The following is an 18,061-nucleotide window of genomic DNA, read 5'->3' as shown; positions in this document are numbered from 1 at the left end:
GTGGGACGACATCGGATAACGAGCTGTTTTTAGATATTTTCACATTGAAAAGCGAGAAAAAATTGTCCCCCTCTTCAATCTTGCCATCAAAAATCGGGATGCTCAACCGAGGCAAACAAATTATTTTTGATTAATCTAATTTCGAGTATTTTCCGACTTGAGCAACGGTGCTAGGAAGTAATTTCACAAGAGAATGGTACTTTCCTTTAACTTGCAACATCAATTCGTCAAAGGCTTGTTGTGCAGGTATCACAGGGAGGAAATGTTTCCGGTCGGCTAGTTGTGAGCTTCATTATTTAATCCTGACAAATTTCGAATTTTTCAGCAATATTGTCCAGAAGATCATCATGGGTTGTGAAAGAGGACAGGTTTACAAATGGTTAAGTCTCTAGATTTATCGAAAATTTTCTGTAATGTGGCCTACAGGTTTTCCTATTTACTTTCATAGTAACCTATGTTGTAATTGTTTTCTCATCAGGCATGATGATAAGAATGAGTAGTGAATTAAGATAATGAATGAAGCGGCCTGGAAGGTAAATGTAAAAAAAAAAGTTGTGAGGTTTCCGTGAAATCGAGGATCGAGATGTGGGCAATGAGCGACTGGAAGGGTACTGGAATGGAATACGTTAGAGCGTAGCACATGCAGGATACAGTTTGTAAAAGGAAAACGATGGAGAATGGGGCAAAGGATTTCGGAATTAGAAAAAGTAAATGGAAATTAGGAGTTCGGACAAGTTTGTCGCGGCCCGTACTGACCAAAATGTTTGGGCTGGATACTAAAATAAAATTTAAAATAAAGGAAATAAAAGAAAAAAACTCATGCGTGGATTGTATATATAAAAAAAGGAATCACTCACTGAAGGTCGTAGCGAGGTTGGGGCCCCGTTGCAACGCCGTAGAACGACCTGTAGTTCAGGAAGTTAAAAATAGGATGGGAAATTTTGGAAAATGTTAGAGGAAAATTGAAGGAAAAAGTAAGAGGTTCTCACGGGAGAGCTTATAAAAGAGGAGAGAGAGGTGAGCCGAGAAAAGGTTTTTTCTTTCCCAATAGGTTGTTACAGGGACGCAGAAAAATCGGAACTACCCGAAAATGACGGAGGGAGAGGTTAACGACAGGACTCAAAGGGTCAAGGCGCAAAGGCTATTTTGCTCTGGCCAAAACAGCAGTTAATTTGAAATTAAAAAGGGTAATTTATGCAAAAATAGTTTGATACAAAAAAGGATTATTTTTGTATTAAAAACGGATATTTTGAAGTTAAACAGGATTAATTTGAAGTAAAAACGGCTAATTTTGGAGGTTGGACGTCGAAATGTCGTATACCTGTGCACCTGGTTATTTTTCATCAAGGGTCCTCTCTATTCTGCTGGTCATTTGCCTCGAAAATAGTCTATTTGGTGTTAGATTAGGCTAACAAAAATAAGTTTATAGTGGATGATATCTTCTTTGTTGTCCTCTGCTTAGCAAGACCATGCCAATCGATTTCTATGAACTAGGAATTTTTTCCGATTCGAGAATGATTCTGGTCAGTCTGGTTTTATTTTGTTTTAATCGAAAGTAGGGTACAAAATTATCAGTTATTTTCTTCGTTGGAGGAATTTATTTATAAAAAATCAATTGCTGGTAGATAATTTTTCTGTAAAAATCACTATCGTTTTTTTCTTACTGCGACAATATTTTCGGATTTGTGGGCTTTCTAGTTCCAAAAGTGAAAGAACTTGGTTTGGAGGGCCTGTAGCACAAATTGCCGTTACTCCAGTGAAATCCTTCAGTTTTACAGCCTATGCATTTGCGGTATTGTGCAGGCAGGATTTTGTTAAAAACGCTGAGGCGATAAAGGCTTCCAATGCAAATAAGCTATTGCTGTCTTTATAAATGCTCACAAGGCTCTTGTGAAATGCTAATTTTTTAAAAGAAAAGTCGACAGGTATTTTTTATTCATAAAGATTTAGACCTCGTGTAAATTTCACCACCGCATTTTCCGTAAAAAAATCCTCGCGTTCCTGCCTTTCTTGAATTTATTGTTTTATGTTGAAAATTATTATGGTTCAATTTTTGTTTTAGGGTTCGCGAGGAACGATCAGAGGGTGAGGGTAGCCGCGAAAGGGTTGAAGTCGGAAAGAAACTTAACATCGCCAACATGTAGATTAGCACGTTTCTAATTTCTCCAGCCCTTCCAGCGACGACTTTTAATAAATCCCTTATATGTACAATAACGACATGTAAGTAGTTAAACATTTTATTAACCTTTGGTTTACTCGCATCCATGTTACTTCTGTTCTTTCATCGGTTTCGCAATTTCAAAATGGGAATTAGTTACAATTTAAATTCTTTCTTCATGCCTGTTAGTTTCTTTTTTTTAATTTGATCGGACAATACATTTGATTTTAAAATTAAGGGGTACCAACCGTTTTTCGGATAAAAAAAGACACATTTTTATCCCTTATTTGCTTATTTAACTCCACTTTTATTCGATTGATTTTGATTGCAATAAAGGTTTTTTTCCAAAAAGTCTGTACTTTCTGTTTAAGCATCAAACTGTATAATATTTTCTCGTATTTAACAAGTTTTTAATGTCATTTATTTGTTCAACAGTGATCATTTTTGGAGCCATTTTCTCAAAATCTATTTGTGGAATTACAACCGATCATGTTTAGTTTATTTTTCTTAGCATACTACAAATAGTTTGGTGTCTGCTTAACACAGCCCCAAGGAATATCGAGTACTCTGGGGGAGTGTGTATGCGTTCAGACTTCTATGCTGGTGGTTATGTTCATAATATATATTGAATGCTATGGGCATATTCTGTAATTGACAACCTAAAGGCGGCTCCAGACATGCGGTATTCGCCGAATGCCGATTGCCGCCGAATATTTGCCAAGTCTCTGGATGCTCGTCTTGGCATTCGCGAAATAGCGTGCCTACGTATACACACATGCGGGTTTTGTATAACCTCCTAGTTTTTGAGGAAACGGGGAATACGTATTTTCCAAATGCCGTGGGAGTCCTCAACTTACTACAAATCGTGATAGACAACAGTGAAACTGTCATTCCTGCAGCTGCGGTTAGTATTTGGTGCAGTGGAAACAAACTAATTGAAAAAAAAAATTAATTATATATTTTTAATTTTTGCTTCATTTATAAAACAATTTATGATTTATAGGAGAAGCTTTCCAAATTATTGGCTCTGTTTCGTAAACATTGAGGAACTCCAAAACTGTTGCATTGGGACAATCCATTCCTAATAAGAAAAAACAATGTTATTTTGTAAATTAACATCTATACTAGTTAACAATCGTTTATTAATTAAAAATAAATAGTATTACATAGAAGTATACGCTTACTGTTGATTTTGATAACAATTGATACTAGGATAAAGGTATTTACAGTTATAGTTGATTCCCGAATGTTTGGATGGTTTGAGTGCGGTTACTTCAGGAATATTCGTGCCCTTTGAAGCGGACAAGAAAACCGACAATAAACCGAACACGGCGGGTACCGGATGCTGTTATTCGGCGAATAGCCGAGCGTCCATCCACACTAGTCGAAGATTCAGCGAAAATTTTGCGCTGCATTCGACGAATACCGCATGTCTGCAGCCGCCTTTAGGTACAAATGGGAGGCTAGCGTTTTAGGATATCAACATAATTTTTGTATAAAAGCAATTAGTCAGTAACAGAATGAGACGCTCAATTTGCAGCAGGATGAAAAATATGCGTGAAAGACCTGAAAAAGAAGTAAAAACGCAGAGGGCCGGCGATGACCTCAGCCGTTTGTCGGCCTCTAAATTAAACTTTAAAATTTAACTTTCCACATACATCATTATTATCACTTCGAGGCTAGAGGCTTTTAAAACTAGTCATCGTTAATTTTTGGCAAAGCCCTAAAACTAATCAACTCAATCACTTCAATTTGCTTAGTTATTTGTTGTTAGAGAATTGCTAAGAAAATTAAAACAAAAAGATAAATTATTATCGTTAATTGATTTATTTTGATTAAATAACTTAATCTATATGTTGAAACTTGCATGTTTTTACTTGTACGTTAAAAATGAAGTACAACTACAAATTGTATATAGTCTAGATTATAGTATTATAATATCTATCATTGTCATCTATTTTTATTTACAATATGTGTCCAATTATTTGATAAAAAAAACACCAACCTGGCAGATGCACCAATGTCCATTGTCTTTTGTAAATTTAAAAGTAAAAAGGAAAATGTATAAAGTTCAATAAATTTACTTCTTTATTATTATTATTATTAATCAACACAATGCAGCTTGCCAATGTGATATTAGTTATGTGCAAAGTGAAAATAAAATGTTTTCAGAGCTTCAGACTGTGGTATACACTTTGACGTAAAAAGAAAGCACAAATGGCATAATAGTAGGAAAAAAGGAGAAAATCAAGAATAATTATCGATTATTATGTTCAAATGAAACAACTTAAATAATAAATGACCAAATTATAGGTTTATTTACCCGCAGGACACACAGACAGATCTTATAAATCTAATATTTATTAAATTAACAAAAAGTACCTATAGAAGTACCTTAAAACTTGACTTTAAATTTAAAAACAATTACTTTTTAAAAATATCGTTTTTCTTCCTTTTTTAAAAATTAAATTTATACGCAAATCCTCAAATTTATACCATAGAAAATTTAAAGGGCTAGCAACCGTTTTCCGGAAGAACAGATTTTTCTGTGAGATTGCCTCCCGTGGTCTGAGGGCTGATAAGTATAAATTTTGATTGTTACCTTGGTCCCGTTTCGGCATTTCGCACTCTTTCGTAAGTTTCGAAAAGCTGTACTAGTAGGAAAGTGTAATTTGATCGGATCTGATCATTTCGATCTTCCTACCCTCCCTGTTTTGGTCTCTCAGACGCGTTTGTGTCTGTCGGACGGTTCTCCACGGCTTCTCGCCATCTTCAGTACCATCCCTAGTTGTTTGCTTCCAAACCGACAAGAAACAATAAGAGTTATCACCTCGTACACCCCAAAAAGAAATCTCCCAATTTAAATGCATGCAGCTTGGACGTTTAAATTATTTTGGTCGCCCTAACTGCTATTTCTGTAAGTCGGACGGTTCTCCATTTCTTCTCACCATTTTCAGTGCCGTTCCTAGGTGTTTTCGGTCAAAATGATAGGAAACGATAAGGTTTATCACACCATAAACCACAAGAAGAAATCTCGCAATTTTAATGCATGTAGCGTGGTCATTTTAGTATACTACGAATTCTCAGTTAAGGGGTTATAAAGCTAATAAATCGTTCATTTTTGGCAAAGACCTAAAGTTGTGACAAAGTTTAAGCCAGCGTATTAAACTCTTAGCTCGAGGACTCAAGTCCATCTTGCAGTCTCAGCACAAAGCGATACATCTATCTAGCTCATACAACAAATATGGACACGTTCCTTTTGTCTAAGGGCTCATATTAGAAAAATCAAGAAAAACAGAACAGGGTCCTCATCACAGAAGAACCAAATCACACTCTTACAAGACCTAGACGGAAACGATCAGAATGTACAAAAAAATCATTGAAAATATAACTAACAATTAGTCCCATTTAAACGTATATAAAAAATCTTTTACTATCAATAAAGTTGTATGCCTTTATTTTAAATTTTACCAACGTATTATATATTAGTAGGATAAATATAAGTACGATAAATATATAGGATAAGGATGAGTAAGTCGATACGACTGATGGCGTGAAGGTATGAGTCCTCATAAGCGAGAATGGGCGGACACTGGGATGAATAATAAGTGAACAAATAGCCGACAAGATTTTATCTACTCGCGGACGACCAAGGAGCAAGGTTCCAAGTATGTACGGCGAAATGTCTGCTTTTTTGGTTTACTCATTTAAGCGTGTGTATTTAAAAAAAAATAATTTCTTTCATACGGGCAATTATTTTCAATTAAAATTTCATGGGCTACCCCGGAATTTGGACCCAGAACCGTTATCGTGGAAAATGATAGTTGGACACCGTAACCAGTCGGCCACCTCGTTCCTCTATATTAAAAAAGAATTTTTAGAAATAAATCAAAAGATAGAACATTTCTGCTTCACGGATAGACAAGACGAATTGACTCGATTGAGGTGAATTGGGGAGGAAAGGAGCGACTGCATGGATGGCACGAGTTCCGTGCCTTTTTGCATAGCCCTACATCCATTGACAGTCGATCAATGAAGAGCCTGTTCTCTCATCGAACGAGTTCAGATTTGACATTGATATTGATCTGTTTCGTGGAGTCGGGGCCGTTTGTTGGGACAAGTCAGGATGCTTTTATCGATGCCCGTATTTACTCAAAGTGCAATAGAGCCTAAGCCGAATCAAAAGTTCAGAATCGCTTTTAGGGGATTTTTCTCCCTCCCTATTCAAGTTTAGGGAGAAGAACAGATACAAAAAACACGACAAACAATATGAACTAAATTAAATGATATAGAGAGAAAATAGAACGTGCTTTATTTGTGTTAAGCCTAAGCTTATGAGATCTTATGAGACCTCTCGAGGTAAAGGTAGGCAAAGCTGTACTGTATAAATTTCAAAGTGACCCTTTTTAATTTCAAATTGACCTTTTTTACCTTCAAATTAACTCTTTTTTTCCAAGGATTAAAAAAACTTAGGAGATGGTATGGAATATAAGAATGGAAAGTAAAATTCTTAAATATTTAAATTTTTTAATATAAAATAATTGGACTCTTAAAATTATTACAGTTAATTTGTTCCAAGATTTTTCCCTCTCCTTCATAGCAACTATTCCCTTTCCTGTTCTATCCATCGATCAATGCAATTTAAATCAAATTTCACCATTTTTTTACTTGTTACTTGTTGTTGTTAGATAAATATCTTTTGGAGTTTAGTTGTGTTCCTTAACACAATTTTTTGAACCAAATTAACACATATCCCTGTCAGATGAACCTTTTTATAACTTCAAATTGTGCCTTTTTGACTTCAAATGAGCTCTATTGAATTTCAAATTAACCCTTTTTTAGAGCTTTAAAAAATCATAGGAGATGGTATGAAATATAAGCATTTAAATCAAAATTCCTTTATATTCGAAAATGTTTTCTTAGAAGGCCATATCAACATGAATTACAATTTAAATTTAAAATATACAAAATAAAATATAACAAATAAGGTTTTTTCTTTTAATTTGAGAAATGCAAGAAATTCTAGGCTTTTAAGACCCAATTATTTTATGTAAAAAAACCGCAAATATACAGTTATTTTAACGATTTACAAAACGTTAATTTGAAATTAAAAAGGGTTAATATGATGCGAGTAATGTTAATTCGAGAGAAAAATCTGTATAAAGCAACCCTTTATTTTTGAGAAGTTGGTCAGAGGTTTATCAGTCGTGGGTAGAACAAACGTTTGCTGATATTTGACGTCTTCGGATCTCATGTTTGTTTATTTTTTCTATTATGTATATATGCGTTTCGGCTTCTCACCATCTTCAGTGATCTGTTTTCATTAATGTCATTATAAAAAACTGAAGATGGAGAGAAGCTGAACTCGTATGAGAGACCAAAACTGATGATAGGCAGACAGAAATGAACAGAAGCAGCATAACTACACTTTCCCCCTATTCCAGTTTCTTAAACACTTTCAAAATGTTTTTCTTTTTCATTAGGCTCTTCTTGCAATTTGGAAATACTGTGCCGGTCTTCCCTCTCACTCCTGAGTTTTTTGAGGTTTGAATAGAAGAAAATCACAGGACTCTAGGGGCTTGCTGCCAACTGTCAAATGCCCAACAAAAAGCTTCATGGGTTACGTTCATTTCAACTTTTCTCGATAATAAACAATAATCCTTAGACTTGGTTTAACTTAAAAGTGATCAATTTATGATTTATGAGCAGGAAAAGTAAGAAAAAAATCACACAAGAGAAATAGGTTCTTGTTTTGTGATGTGTTTGAATAGGGGGAATTATTATTTACTTATTCAATGATTTAATATCCTTTTCGGAGAAAATATATTCAACATAGCTTTGAAATTGCGTTCTCTGCATAATTTGATATAACGTCCCTAACAGGCATGATGGGTTTTCAGTAAATCAACGCCAGTTTCGAAGTAAATATTGAAAACGCCAAAAGTGGGATTCTTCCCTGAAATTATTTGATTTTAATATATTTCAATGAAGACGTGTGGGCGAGTTGTTTCTATAAGCCAGGACGAGATTGAAACTTGGCCGTTTAGAACTCGGAATAGCTTCTCTAATCACACTTAATAACGGACAGTTCCACATAACAAATGACTCTTTCCGACTGATGATTCAAGCAATCAAAACATATTTAAACATCAAGCTGTCTAGAAAATCGTCCCCTATTAAATGAATATTGAACAGGGTGTTGAAAATATTGCAACACAAGGAGAAATACCTTGATGTTTCTATTAACCTTACCCGATAGAAAGGGAAAGAGAAAACCACTTATCAAATTTGTGTTAGTTATTACATAAAAAAAAAACATTAGGTCCGAAGACACCGAATATCGATAAACCTTTGATGTGGAATCCCAAAACACGACTGATAAACCCTTTATATAGTTTTTTCAGTAAAATTAACATTTTTCTCATCGAATTAACCCTTTTTATTTGCAAACTAACCTTTCTTCATTTCAAATTAACCATTTGTAATACCAACTTAACGTTTTTGTAAATCATTGAAAAACTGTATATTTGAAAAAAAATTAATATAAAATAATTGAGCTCTTAGGCCTTATGAAAATGGATTAAAATTAAAAATGATATTAAATTAAATATAAAAACAAATGATTCTTCTTATAATTTTTTTTAAAATATGAAATAATTTGACCCTTAAAAGCTCACATTTGTCAAATTAAAAAAAGAAACCTTTCTTTTTAGATTTAATTTTATCGAATTTTTATGTTATCAATGTTATTAAAAATTTTTAAGATTCCAATTATGTCGTATTAAAAAAAAAAAAAATTAAAAGACGAAACATTTTTATTTTTATACGTATTTTCTTGTATATAAGTTTCAATTTTGATGTACAATTATGATTTCTATATGGTCAAAGAGCAGAATTATTTTATATTAAAAAATGTCTCAAATATACATGAATTTTAATTTATATGCTTATTTTTTATACCATCGCCTATGTTTTTTTAATTCTTTAGAGACAGGGTTAATTTAACGTTGAAAAGGCCTAATTTCAAGTTAAAAAGGCTTAATTGATTTTAAAACGGGTTAATTCGGTGACGAAAAATCGTATTAAAACACAATCAAGACCAAAAACTAAAAATGACAAGCAAAAAATGGTTCATTTCGAATTAAAAAGTTTCAATTAGATGTAATGAAATTACATTTAGCAAAGCTTGGGAGTTTCATTAAAAGGAAATATTTAGCCATCAAAAGGGAATGGTTAGCTAGAAAAATACTGCAACAAATAGTGGGTGTCAAAAGAAATGATGAAAAATAAATATTTGACTTAATTAAAATTAATTTTAGTATGGTTCCTAAGAGCCCAATTATTTATATTTTAAAAAATGTTCAAATATTTAAGCATTTTCACTTTTCAAGCTTCTCCTAAGTTTTTTAATGCTTGAAAGAAAGGTTTAAGGTGAAGGTAAAAAATTTAATTTGAACCTAAAAAGGGTTAATTTGTCGGGAAAAAAAATATAACACCATAGTGAAGAAGATACAGGCCTACGGACTGGCAGTGGGGGTTCAGCGAAACATATCCAAAACCATTTCCATCCAGACTGCCAATACAGACCTAAATTTTCCTTTTGCTCAAGATGTAATATGCTCCCATTACCGTTACATTTCATCAAAGCCTCTTAACCACTATTTTACCACTGGATAAAGGAGCCAGGTCGTACTTTTTTTTTCTTTTTTATTGGCCTTATCATCTTGCATATTTTAGCCATAGTACGAATTCTTGTGTGTTCAAATTGGGGGTTATCGGGAAAAAAGGGCCAGAGGCGACGGTGGGAATCGAACCTACGACCGCGGCGTGAGAGTCTGTCATGCTAACCACTCGGCTACCGCGGTCCCCTAGGTCGTACTTATCGCCACCTCTTTTGGTAACGTATACATGTTATTTCTTCAGTACTGCCATTTTTTTAGAAAATTATTCAATTTTTAACACTGTAGTAAATAGACGTTAGTCGATTGCTAAAACAATAGTATTTCATTAATCACAGAATTGTATACAATTAAGAAACATTAAAATAAATCCGTACCTAAAACCATAGAATTGAATAACAGTCAATATTTCACTTATTTCATTGTTTCTGCCTTCTTGCATTTACTGACCCATCACATGTTCCAAACTTCAATTAATTTATTTTGTAGGCAATGTGAGCCTTACAAAATATTTATGTATTTAATTTTTGTGTAGACAAGCATAACATTTTTAATATTATGACATTTTTACATTTTTGTGATCATAGTTTGAATAAATAAACTCTACTCACATAAACAGGTAAATAAATAATAATAAATAACTTCATGACAAACAATTTAATCAGAGGATAAAAAATCTAAAAAAAGTAAATAAATAAAAATAAAAATGGAAAGAAGTGCAGAATACACTGGACTACCAGTTTTCATTTCAATTAATTGGTACTAGATTAACTCGACACGGAAAAGCACCCATTTAATCGACCATAGGGATTACGTCTTCACTTTTAAAGAACAAGGATTCAAATACCAGCAATCAAACATCTAGGGCTGTTGGCACAAACCTTCTTAAAGTTTTCGGTGCACTTTTCAATAAATCTTTTGATTGTGTCTAACCTGCACATCTCTTGCAAAAGCCTATTCTGTGTGGAACGAGAAGAATCAGTGGACAGCTTAAGGAATTTGTACTGAGCAACTTGTTATTTCCTTTAGTTTCTTTCGCACGTTGACCGCCTGGCAGCATAGGAATAGATAAAGAGCTGGTCTTCCCACCATTTTGTATATAAGCAACATAATATTCATACTCAAACCCGACTTTCATAGCAGTGGATACATGAGTTTGACAGTTTTTTTTCTACTTGCTACCAATACATTTACGTCTATCGTAAAATTTAATTTGCTGTCAAGCAGTGTGCCCAATTATTTAAACGAGGAACACTACGGCATCACATTGTCCTTTATCACCACGCCATGTCAGAGTGTAGGTCGTCGCCTATTGCGAAAAAGAGCAATATTTTTTTTAAAATGGATTACTCTTACTTTCCATTTCTTAAAGTAGTTAGTTATCCAATTTAATCTATCCCGGTGAGGATTAAGAGTTTGGGTGTAATTCGACTAGAGTTTACCTTTTACAACGCTGAATCGAATTTGGGCCAGTCATAACTAAGTGGAAGATGGATCAGACGGGCGGATGTGGCCTAGATGTAAAACAAACAAAAAGACAATCTTCGGCTGGGTATTATCGTCAGAATGTTTTATTAAAACGTCTCATTCATTAACGAGGACGAGAGGAGCGATTACTTTTCTAAATTGCTTTCGACGAGGGACATTCGTTTAACATTCACCTCTAAGAATACCTCCTTAGGATATTCAAATGCGGAGTTGGAATAAAATTTGCTTCGTATATCCTGCTATGGATTGTTTTTTTGTCCACACTACGATTCAGTAATTGGTGTTTAGGTCGTCTTCCTTTCCGACTGGCTCTCACGGGCGAAATGTTCCCTCGCCCTTTTAAAATCCAGGTTTATTGCATGCGCCTTTTTTTATTCGATTTCCGGTCGGCTAAAAACATCCTACAGATTAATTAAGTGCAATTTAACAGACTAACTATTAGTGGGGGGAGGCAAATATTACAACGCCGCGGCGCCCACGTGTTCATCTGTATATTACATATGAACTCCCATTACTCGGATCGATCCGTTAATCTTTATGAACGATTATTTTATTTTTTCGTTTTGAAACGGCGGATCATAACTAGTTTTATTCTATTCACTTCAGCGCTACTTAATTATAATACGTTCACCCATAAATGTATTCTGTTTTATGTTCGTCGTTAATCAAATCAGCACGGATCAAATATTATTTTCAAACCCTTTCAAAAACAAAACATTCTTTTTGTTTAAAGCTTAAATCAGAACCTTCAGCCCGTTTCTAATAGAGCTTGAATCAGTCCAATTCTCTTCAGTGAAAGTCAAAGATGCATAAGAAAATTTTCCTTCATAGTCGATTAAGAGGAAGAATGTTACAAGTGTCAACATAGGCCGGACCTAATTTTATTCAATTAAATAGATTTTGTTCAAAAAATCGTAAATTATAAAAGTTACAATTATTTTTTCTTTCCTCGGGGGCTCGCACTCGTGACCATTCCTGAGTCGATTAATTTTTTAATTATAAATATTCCATTATAGTTCGTGGTCCGATTGACCAATTAATATTTGTCAATTAATTAATATTTATCTAAAATATGGATAGATATATATTTTTATCTCGACCAATACCTTTCATAAATTTTAATTATAAATAATAATTATAGCATTCTGATCCAAGAAAATATGTCTCAATAAACTAAATATGGAGGAAAATTTAATAGACTAACTATCTAAACGCAGCTTGGTGGTTTTCGAGCATTGTGGCCTATCTTCCCTTTCTATTAGGTTTAAATGAAACATCGAAAATAATAAATGACCAAATTGTAGGTTCAATTATCCGCAGAACACACAGACAGATCTTATAAATCTAATATTTATTAAATTCACAAAAAGTACCTTAAAACTTGGCTTTAAATTAAAAAGATAATTACTTTTTAAAAAGTTCATGCCTTCGTTTTTTTAAGTAAATTTATTCGAAAATCCTCAAATTTATACCATACAAAATTTAAAGGGGTAGCAACCGTTTTTCGGAAGAACATATTTTTCTGTGAGATTGCCTCCTGTGGTATGAGGGGTGATGGACATTAAATTTTGATTGTTACCTTGGTCTCATTTTGGCATTTCGCCATTTTCAGTAAGTTCACTATTTTTCGTGGTCCGCTTGACCAATTAATAACATTAAATTAATTAAGGTTTTAAGTTGAGATAAAAAAGTCAGTGTCACGAGCGGGATTTGAACTCACGACCTTCGGCTTGATACGCCGCTACTCTACCACTTGAGCTGTCGTGACTACGATCCCCTCGGGCACTAACTTCCCATCTCAACCCCACCTTTTTGAATTTTCTTTTCGAAAAATGGCAAAAAGGAGGGAAAATTCAAAAAGGTGGGGTTGAGATGGGAAGTTAGTGCCCGAGGGGATCGAATCACGATAGCTCAAGTGGTAGAGTAGCGGCGTATCAAGCCAAAGGTCTTGGGTTCGAATCCCGCTCCTGACACTGACTTTTTTATCTCAACTTAAAACCTTAATTAATTGAATTTTCAGTAAGTTTCGCAGAGCGGTAGTAGGAGGAATGTGTAGTTTGTTCGGTTCTGATCATTAAGGTCTTCCCTGCTTTGTTCTCTCAGAAGCGTTTCTTGCCATCTTCAGTGCCATTCCTAGGTGTTTCCTGTCAAAATGACAAGTATTTTTGTTTTATTCTATTTTTTCAAGAAACGAGCGAAGTACTATATTGACAATGTGTCTGCCAAGTTGACTATAGTAAAAGTCTATGTATAAAATAACATGATATTTATACTGCATAAAGAAGGTTAAACGTTGAAGATAAATAAACAAAAAATGTAATACGTTTAATTCAGTTATAGTGATCGGATTTTGAGCAATTAGCAGATTTGACATTTTTTAGAGGGAATCAATAATGTTAAGGTATACGTTTTTTAGTTGGTTTTCTGATCTGTATATTAGAAAAGAATCGAGATTCTGGTTTTCATGAGTGGAGCCTGGTGGGAAATAGTTTTTCTCGAGTTGATTTGAAAAAAGGTCAGTACTCTAGTCCAGGTATTGTTGGTGTACCACAGTTATCTTAGGCCCCATATTTTTTTTATTGATTATTTGAATGATTGGCATGTGCTTGTAAATAGTGTAATAGTGTAAATACATTTTATGTTTTCAACTTGCTGATGACAACTACTTCTTGAGGAATTGTGAAATGGCTGACTTAAAGTGTTATTGGATATATTTTATGATTATTTTAAGGCAAAATGTTTAGTTCTAAATATGACATTTTAAATAAGAATCCATTTATATGTTTTGGAATCAATGGATTAGAGACTGCAACAGTGGTAAAATGTTTGGCTTTATCTTGGACATGGCATCTGTGTGTTTTTTGTTGTATAAGCTTAAAGGTGTGATAGATCTGTGGGCACTTAGAATTGTACATATAGATTTATTTCAGGAAACGATAAATTATGGTATTAGATTTTTTTAGGGGGATGAATCATATGCTACCAAAGTTTTAAATTTAGAAAAAAGCTTTAAAAATTATATTTAGTATAGATTTGAAAGAAAATTGTAATCTACTATTTTTGAAACTAAGTGTGATAATTGTACCTGCCCTTCATCTTTGTTGTAACTTTAAGCATGTAAAGAAAATATTAATTTTAAGAAAATGTATGATATGACTGATTTAGATATACGGAATGGTGAAATCTATTTATACCAACTTATTTTTGTTTCTCTGTAAAACATCTAAAACGAATAATATTAACGCTTGCATATATTGGAAATTGCGATTGCAATAAACCAACCTTTCCTCTGTTAAAGTAAGTGGGGCAAAGATCATCCGGAGGGAATTAATACAGCGTTGGGTGTAGTCACTGGATGGCGGAATTGGCTGCACATCCTAATTGATTTCAAATCTTTATAACATTTTATATATTTCGAATCTGAACCGCCCTTATTAATAATTTTTCAAAAGTAAAAATCGATGGGGGAATTTTGCGAAAATGACAATTACCAGATCTATATCTATACTTATTGAGTTATTTTCAAATTTTATAATTAAAACTGCATAATTTTTTGTATTGTAACCGCACTTTGTGATTAACAGATATGTTGGGTATCAATCATCTTGAGAGATTTTGTTTTAGTGTTTGTGCCCAACTATTGGAATAACTTTGTTTTCTACAAGTCGGACCAGACTATTACTACGATGTTTCTGGATAGATACATCAGATAGGGAGAGCAATTTTACTCAGGACTTCAGCTTATGTTAAAAAATAGTGAGGTTTTTAGGGTTAGGAACCCGGTCTCTACTGGAACATACACACTACAGCAGTTTTTTGGTAAATTTAGTAAAGTTTTAATGAAACCTTTTCGACTTTGTTGCATAACAGGGAGCCCAGATCTCTCCACCATACATCAGAACCATTGCTTCGAACAATACATATTTAACGTCCCATTTTCGGGTTTATAGAAAGCAAGTATATTTAATACTCAAAGAATTATAACATTACTCTTCCTGACAAAGTATTCTGCTGCTTTTCTGAATTTTCCAGAGTACGAAAAAGGAACTCCCAAGTAAACAAAATTGTTTGCAACTGTCGGGGTATAATCGTTGTAGTGATGTGTATTTACAACTAGTTTATTCAAATCACAGTATTTTTGCAGCAGATCCAGTTTGATTTGGGCATCCTTTCATAGGCAGTTATGGCTACATCCTTCGCGTATAGCTTCATTAGGAGGTCTACCCTATTTTTTTTTTTTTTTTTTTTTGACGAGGGTTCGCAACAGCAGAGGTCATATAAACCCTCAGGGTGCCAGTGTTTTTGAAAAAAAGCCCATTTGTAAGTATGTCGGGTTCGAATGCAGGGCCGCTGGATTCGAACCCGGGACTTTTACCTTACAGTGATGAGCGCCGTGTCAAAGACGAAACCTCGCGGCCACCGACGCCCCCTTCTACCCTATTGTCAATACTAAAAAAAGAATTTTCATGATATCTGATATTATTGTAGTAAACCATCTCCGACTCGAACCAGCGAAATTTCATGTTTAATCTGTTGATGTTTTCAAAATAATTGACCTAGTGTTATTATTTTCATAAAAAAGTAATACAACAATTTTGAAGTGTTAACATGATACTGCCATCAACGGGAAGTATAGCCTATACACCAAATAATCGTTGATAAAGCTTAATAAATACTTATTCAGATATCGTGAGATGCGGTCGGGTGTGATGTAGGTTTCAGAAAAACATTTTCTTTATCGTGCCAACGTTTCGACCTTTTATTGAGATCATCTTCAGGGCCTGGGACAAAATATATTTTGCATTGTATAAATTCACTTTTCCTCATCCTAAATGTATTTGTTAAATGTAAACATTGTTTGTAAATCCCAGGCCCTGAAGATGATCTCAATAAAGATCGAAACGTTGGCACGACAAAGAAAATGTTTTTCTGAAATCTACATCACACCCGACCGCATCTCACGATATCTGAATAACTATCGATTAACGGTCACTAATCTCTACACTTAATAAATACTCTTCTGTACTTTATAGATTGTTTAATATGCTCATACTGAAGGAGAAAAGTTTTAAAAAGTTTCCGTTGTTTACTTAACTCTCTCCGTACAAATCTCAATAAAAGCTGAAGATAAGGATTTAGAAGGAAATATCCTCTTGTTCTAGTTAGTAATGCTTCGTGGGAACAGAGAGTACGTGACTATACAGTTTGATATAATAAATTGTGTAACAAGGACTCTAATAATAAATATAAATCCTCTTTTTTCCTTTTTGAAGTAGTCTACCTTTTGTTTTGATGGCGCCTTAATGTACTTCGTTTGTAAAAAAACAAAAAAACAGAAGCAGTTTTGTTTCTTCCCTTCTTATTAATATTTACCAAGTTCCTCTTTTGTCTAGGATCCCTTTCCGTTTAGCTGATTGTCTCCTTTCTACTTCCACAAAATTCGTTCCTCGTTACGAAACTCCCTTTCGTCACTTTGCATTTTAAATTACAAATATATAAATAAGTAAACAACGCATTTTTAATAGAAGAAATGATTCAAGTACTTTACCGTTGAAGCCTTTTTATATTGTACACTCAATAATAAAAAACCGAACACTCTTATTTTGTTGTTTATTTAGTCCCATATTTATTTTTATCGTTATATTAATTACAACATTCTTATTTTAATGTTAGCCAAATGAAACGAGATCAGAAACCTCAAGTAAGTAAGCGATCGGATTTCATCTTGTGATCAACATCCCCTTTTTCAACAAGAGCTGTTTTAAGCTGTTCAACGCTTGTTGGTGGCGGTGAAGAACGTCTAACTCGACTCTTTATCATGTCCCATAAGAGTTCTCTAAGATTCATGTCAGGAGAACATGCTGGCCAATTCATTGTGGTAATCCTCCTCCAAATAATGGGTGGTAACTGTAACTACGGTCGAGCATTATCATGCATTAACACCCCACACTATAACTGGCTGTGACTTTCGCATGACACATGAAGCAAAGCTCCACATCTTCTAAACACGCGTTCATCTGATTGCGACAAACCAAACCGCCACTTATCCGTGAAGAGAACCCCCCTTCCCGTAAAAGTGTCTAACCCGATTTGCGAATAGTCGTCTATCCACTCGATGCTTCTCCAGTAATAGAGAACAAGATACGGGACGTCTAAATACTAGACTCATGTAGCCTTCTGATGACTATTTTAGAGCTCACCCTTACATTATGGACCGTTTGGCGTTGACTACCTACCAAGGAAGCCGTTAAATGACGGTTACGCCGTGCGGTAAGAGTAATAAAACGATCGTCTTTTAGATGACGTACATCGCGGTCGACCACTACCTCCACAGTACGAGACTTCTGGTGCCCCTAAACCGGTGTCGACCAATGCGGATGGTAGAGCGCTGCACACCCAGGACATAGGCTGTACCGGACGCTTTCTTTCGTTGGCTGAAACATATGCCCGGGCGAGAAAGATCTCGAATTAAAAAACCACGCTTAAAAAAATTACTCAAATTTATTTTTTCATTAAGGAAAGGTATTTAACAAACTAATTGACTTACTTGACAAGTTGGCTCTGGAAATGATGAAATTTAACTGATGTTATTTATTTTTAATTTAAAGAGTGTAAAAGGTTTATAGATGTTGTATTTTTGCTTTAAGTCAACTAATAATCTTTATACCTAGTTATTTATATTTATAACTTAAAACAAATATTTAATTTTATATATTTTTTATTTTAATTAAGAAAT

General features: G+C 34.1%; 1 protein-coding gene across 3 annotated transcripts in view; it reads left to right on the top strand.

Annotated features, from left to right (window-relative positions):
- The window catches only part of LOC106671019 (protein Wnt-7b), a 125,892-nt gene that overhangs the window by 41,976 nt on the left and 65,855 nt on the right, over positions 1-18,061 (top strand). For 2 of the 3 annotated variants that reach the window (XM_014401758.2, XM_014401757.2), the window contains exon 2: positions 2,063-2,220. The exons of the other annotated variant lie outside the window; for it this stretch is intronic. In XM_014401758.2, the coding sequence (XP_014257244.1) occupies positions 2,204-2,220 (17 nt within the window). In that variant the 5' untranslated portion in view covers positions 2,063-2,203. The remainder of the gene's footprint in view (positions 1-2,062; positions 2,221-18,061) is intronic. 3 annotated transcript variants of the gene reach the window in all.

This window comes from Cimex lectularius, unplaced genomic scaffold (assembly GCF_000648675.2).
Source record: "Cimex lectularius strain Harlan isolate CLEC.00 unplaced genomic scaffold, Clec_2.1 scaffold117, whole genome shotgun sequence".
NCBI lineage: Eukaryota > Metazoa > Arthropoda > Insecta > Hemiptera > Cimicidae > Cimex > Cimex lectularius.
The sequence above is the reverse complement of the archived record's forward strand: the minus strand, read 5'-3'. Positions and strand labels throughout refer to the sequence as shown.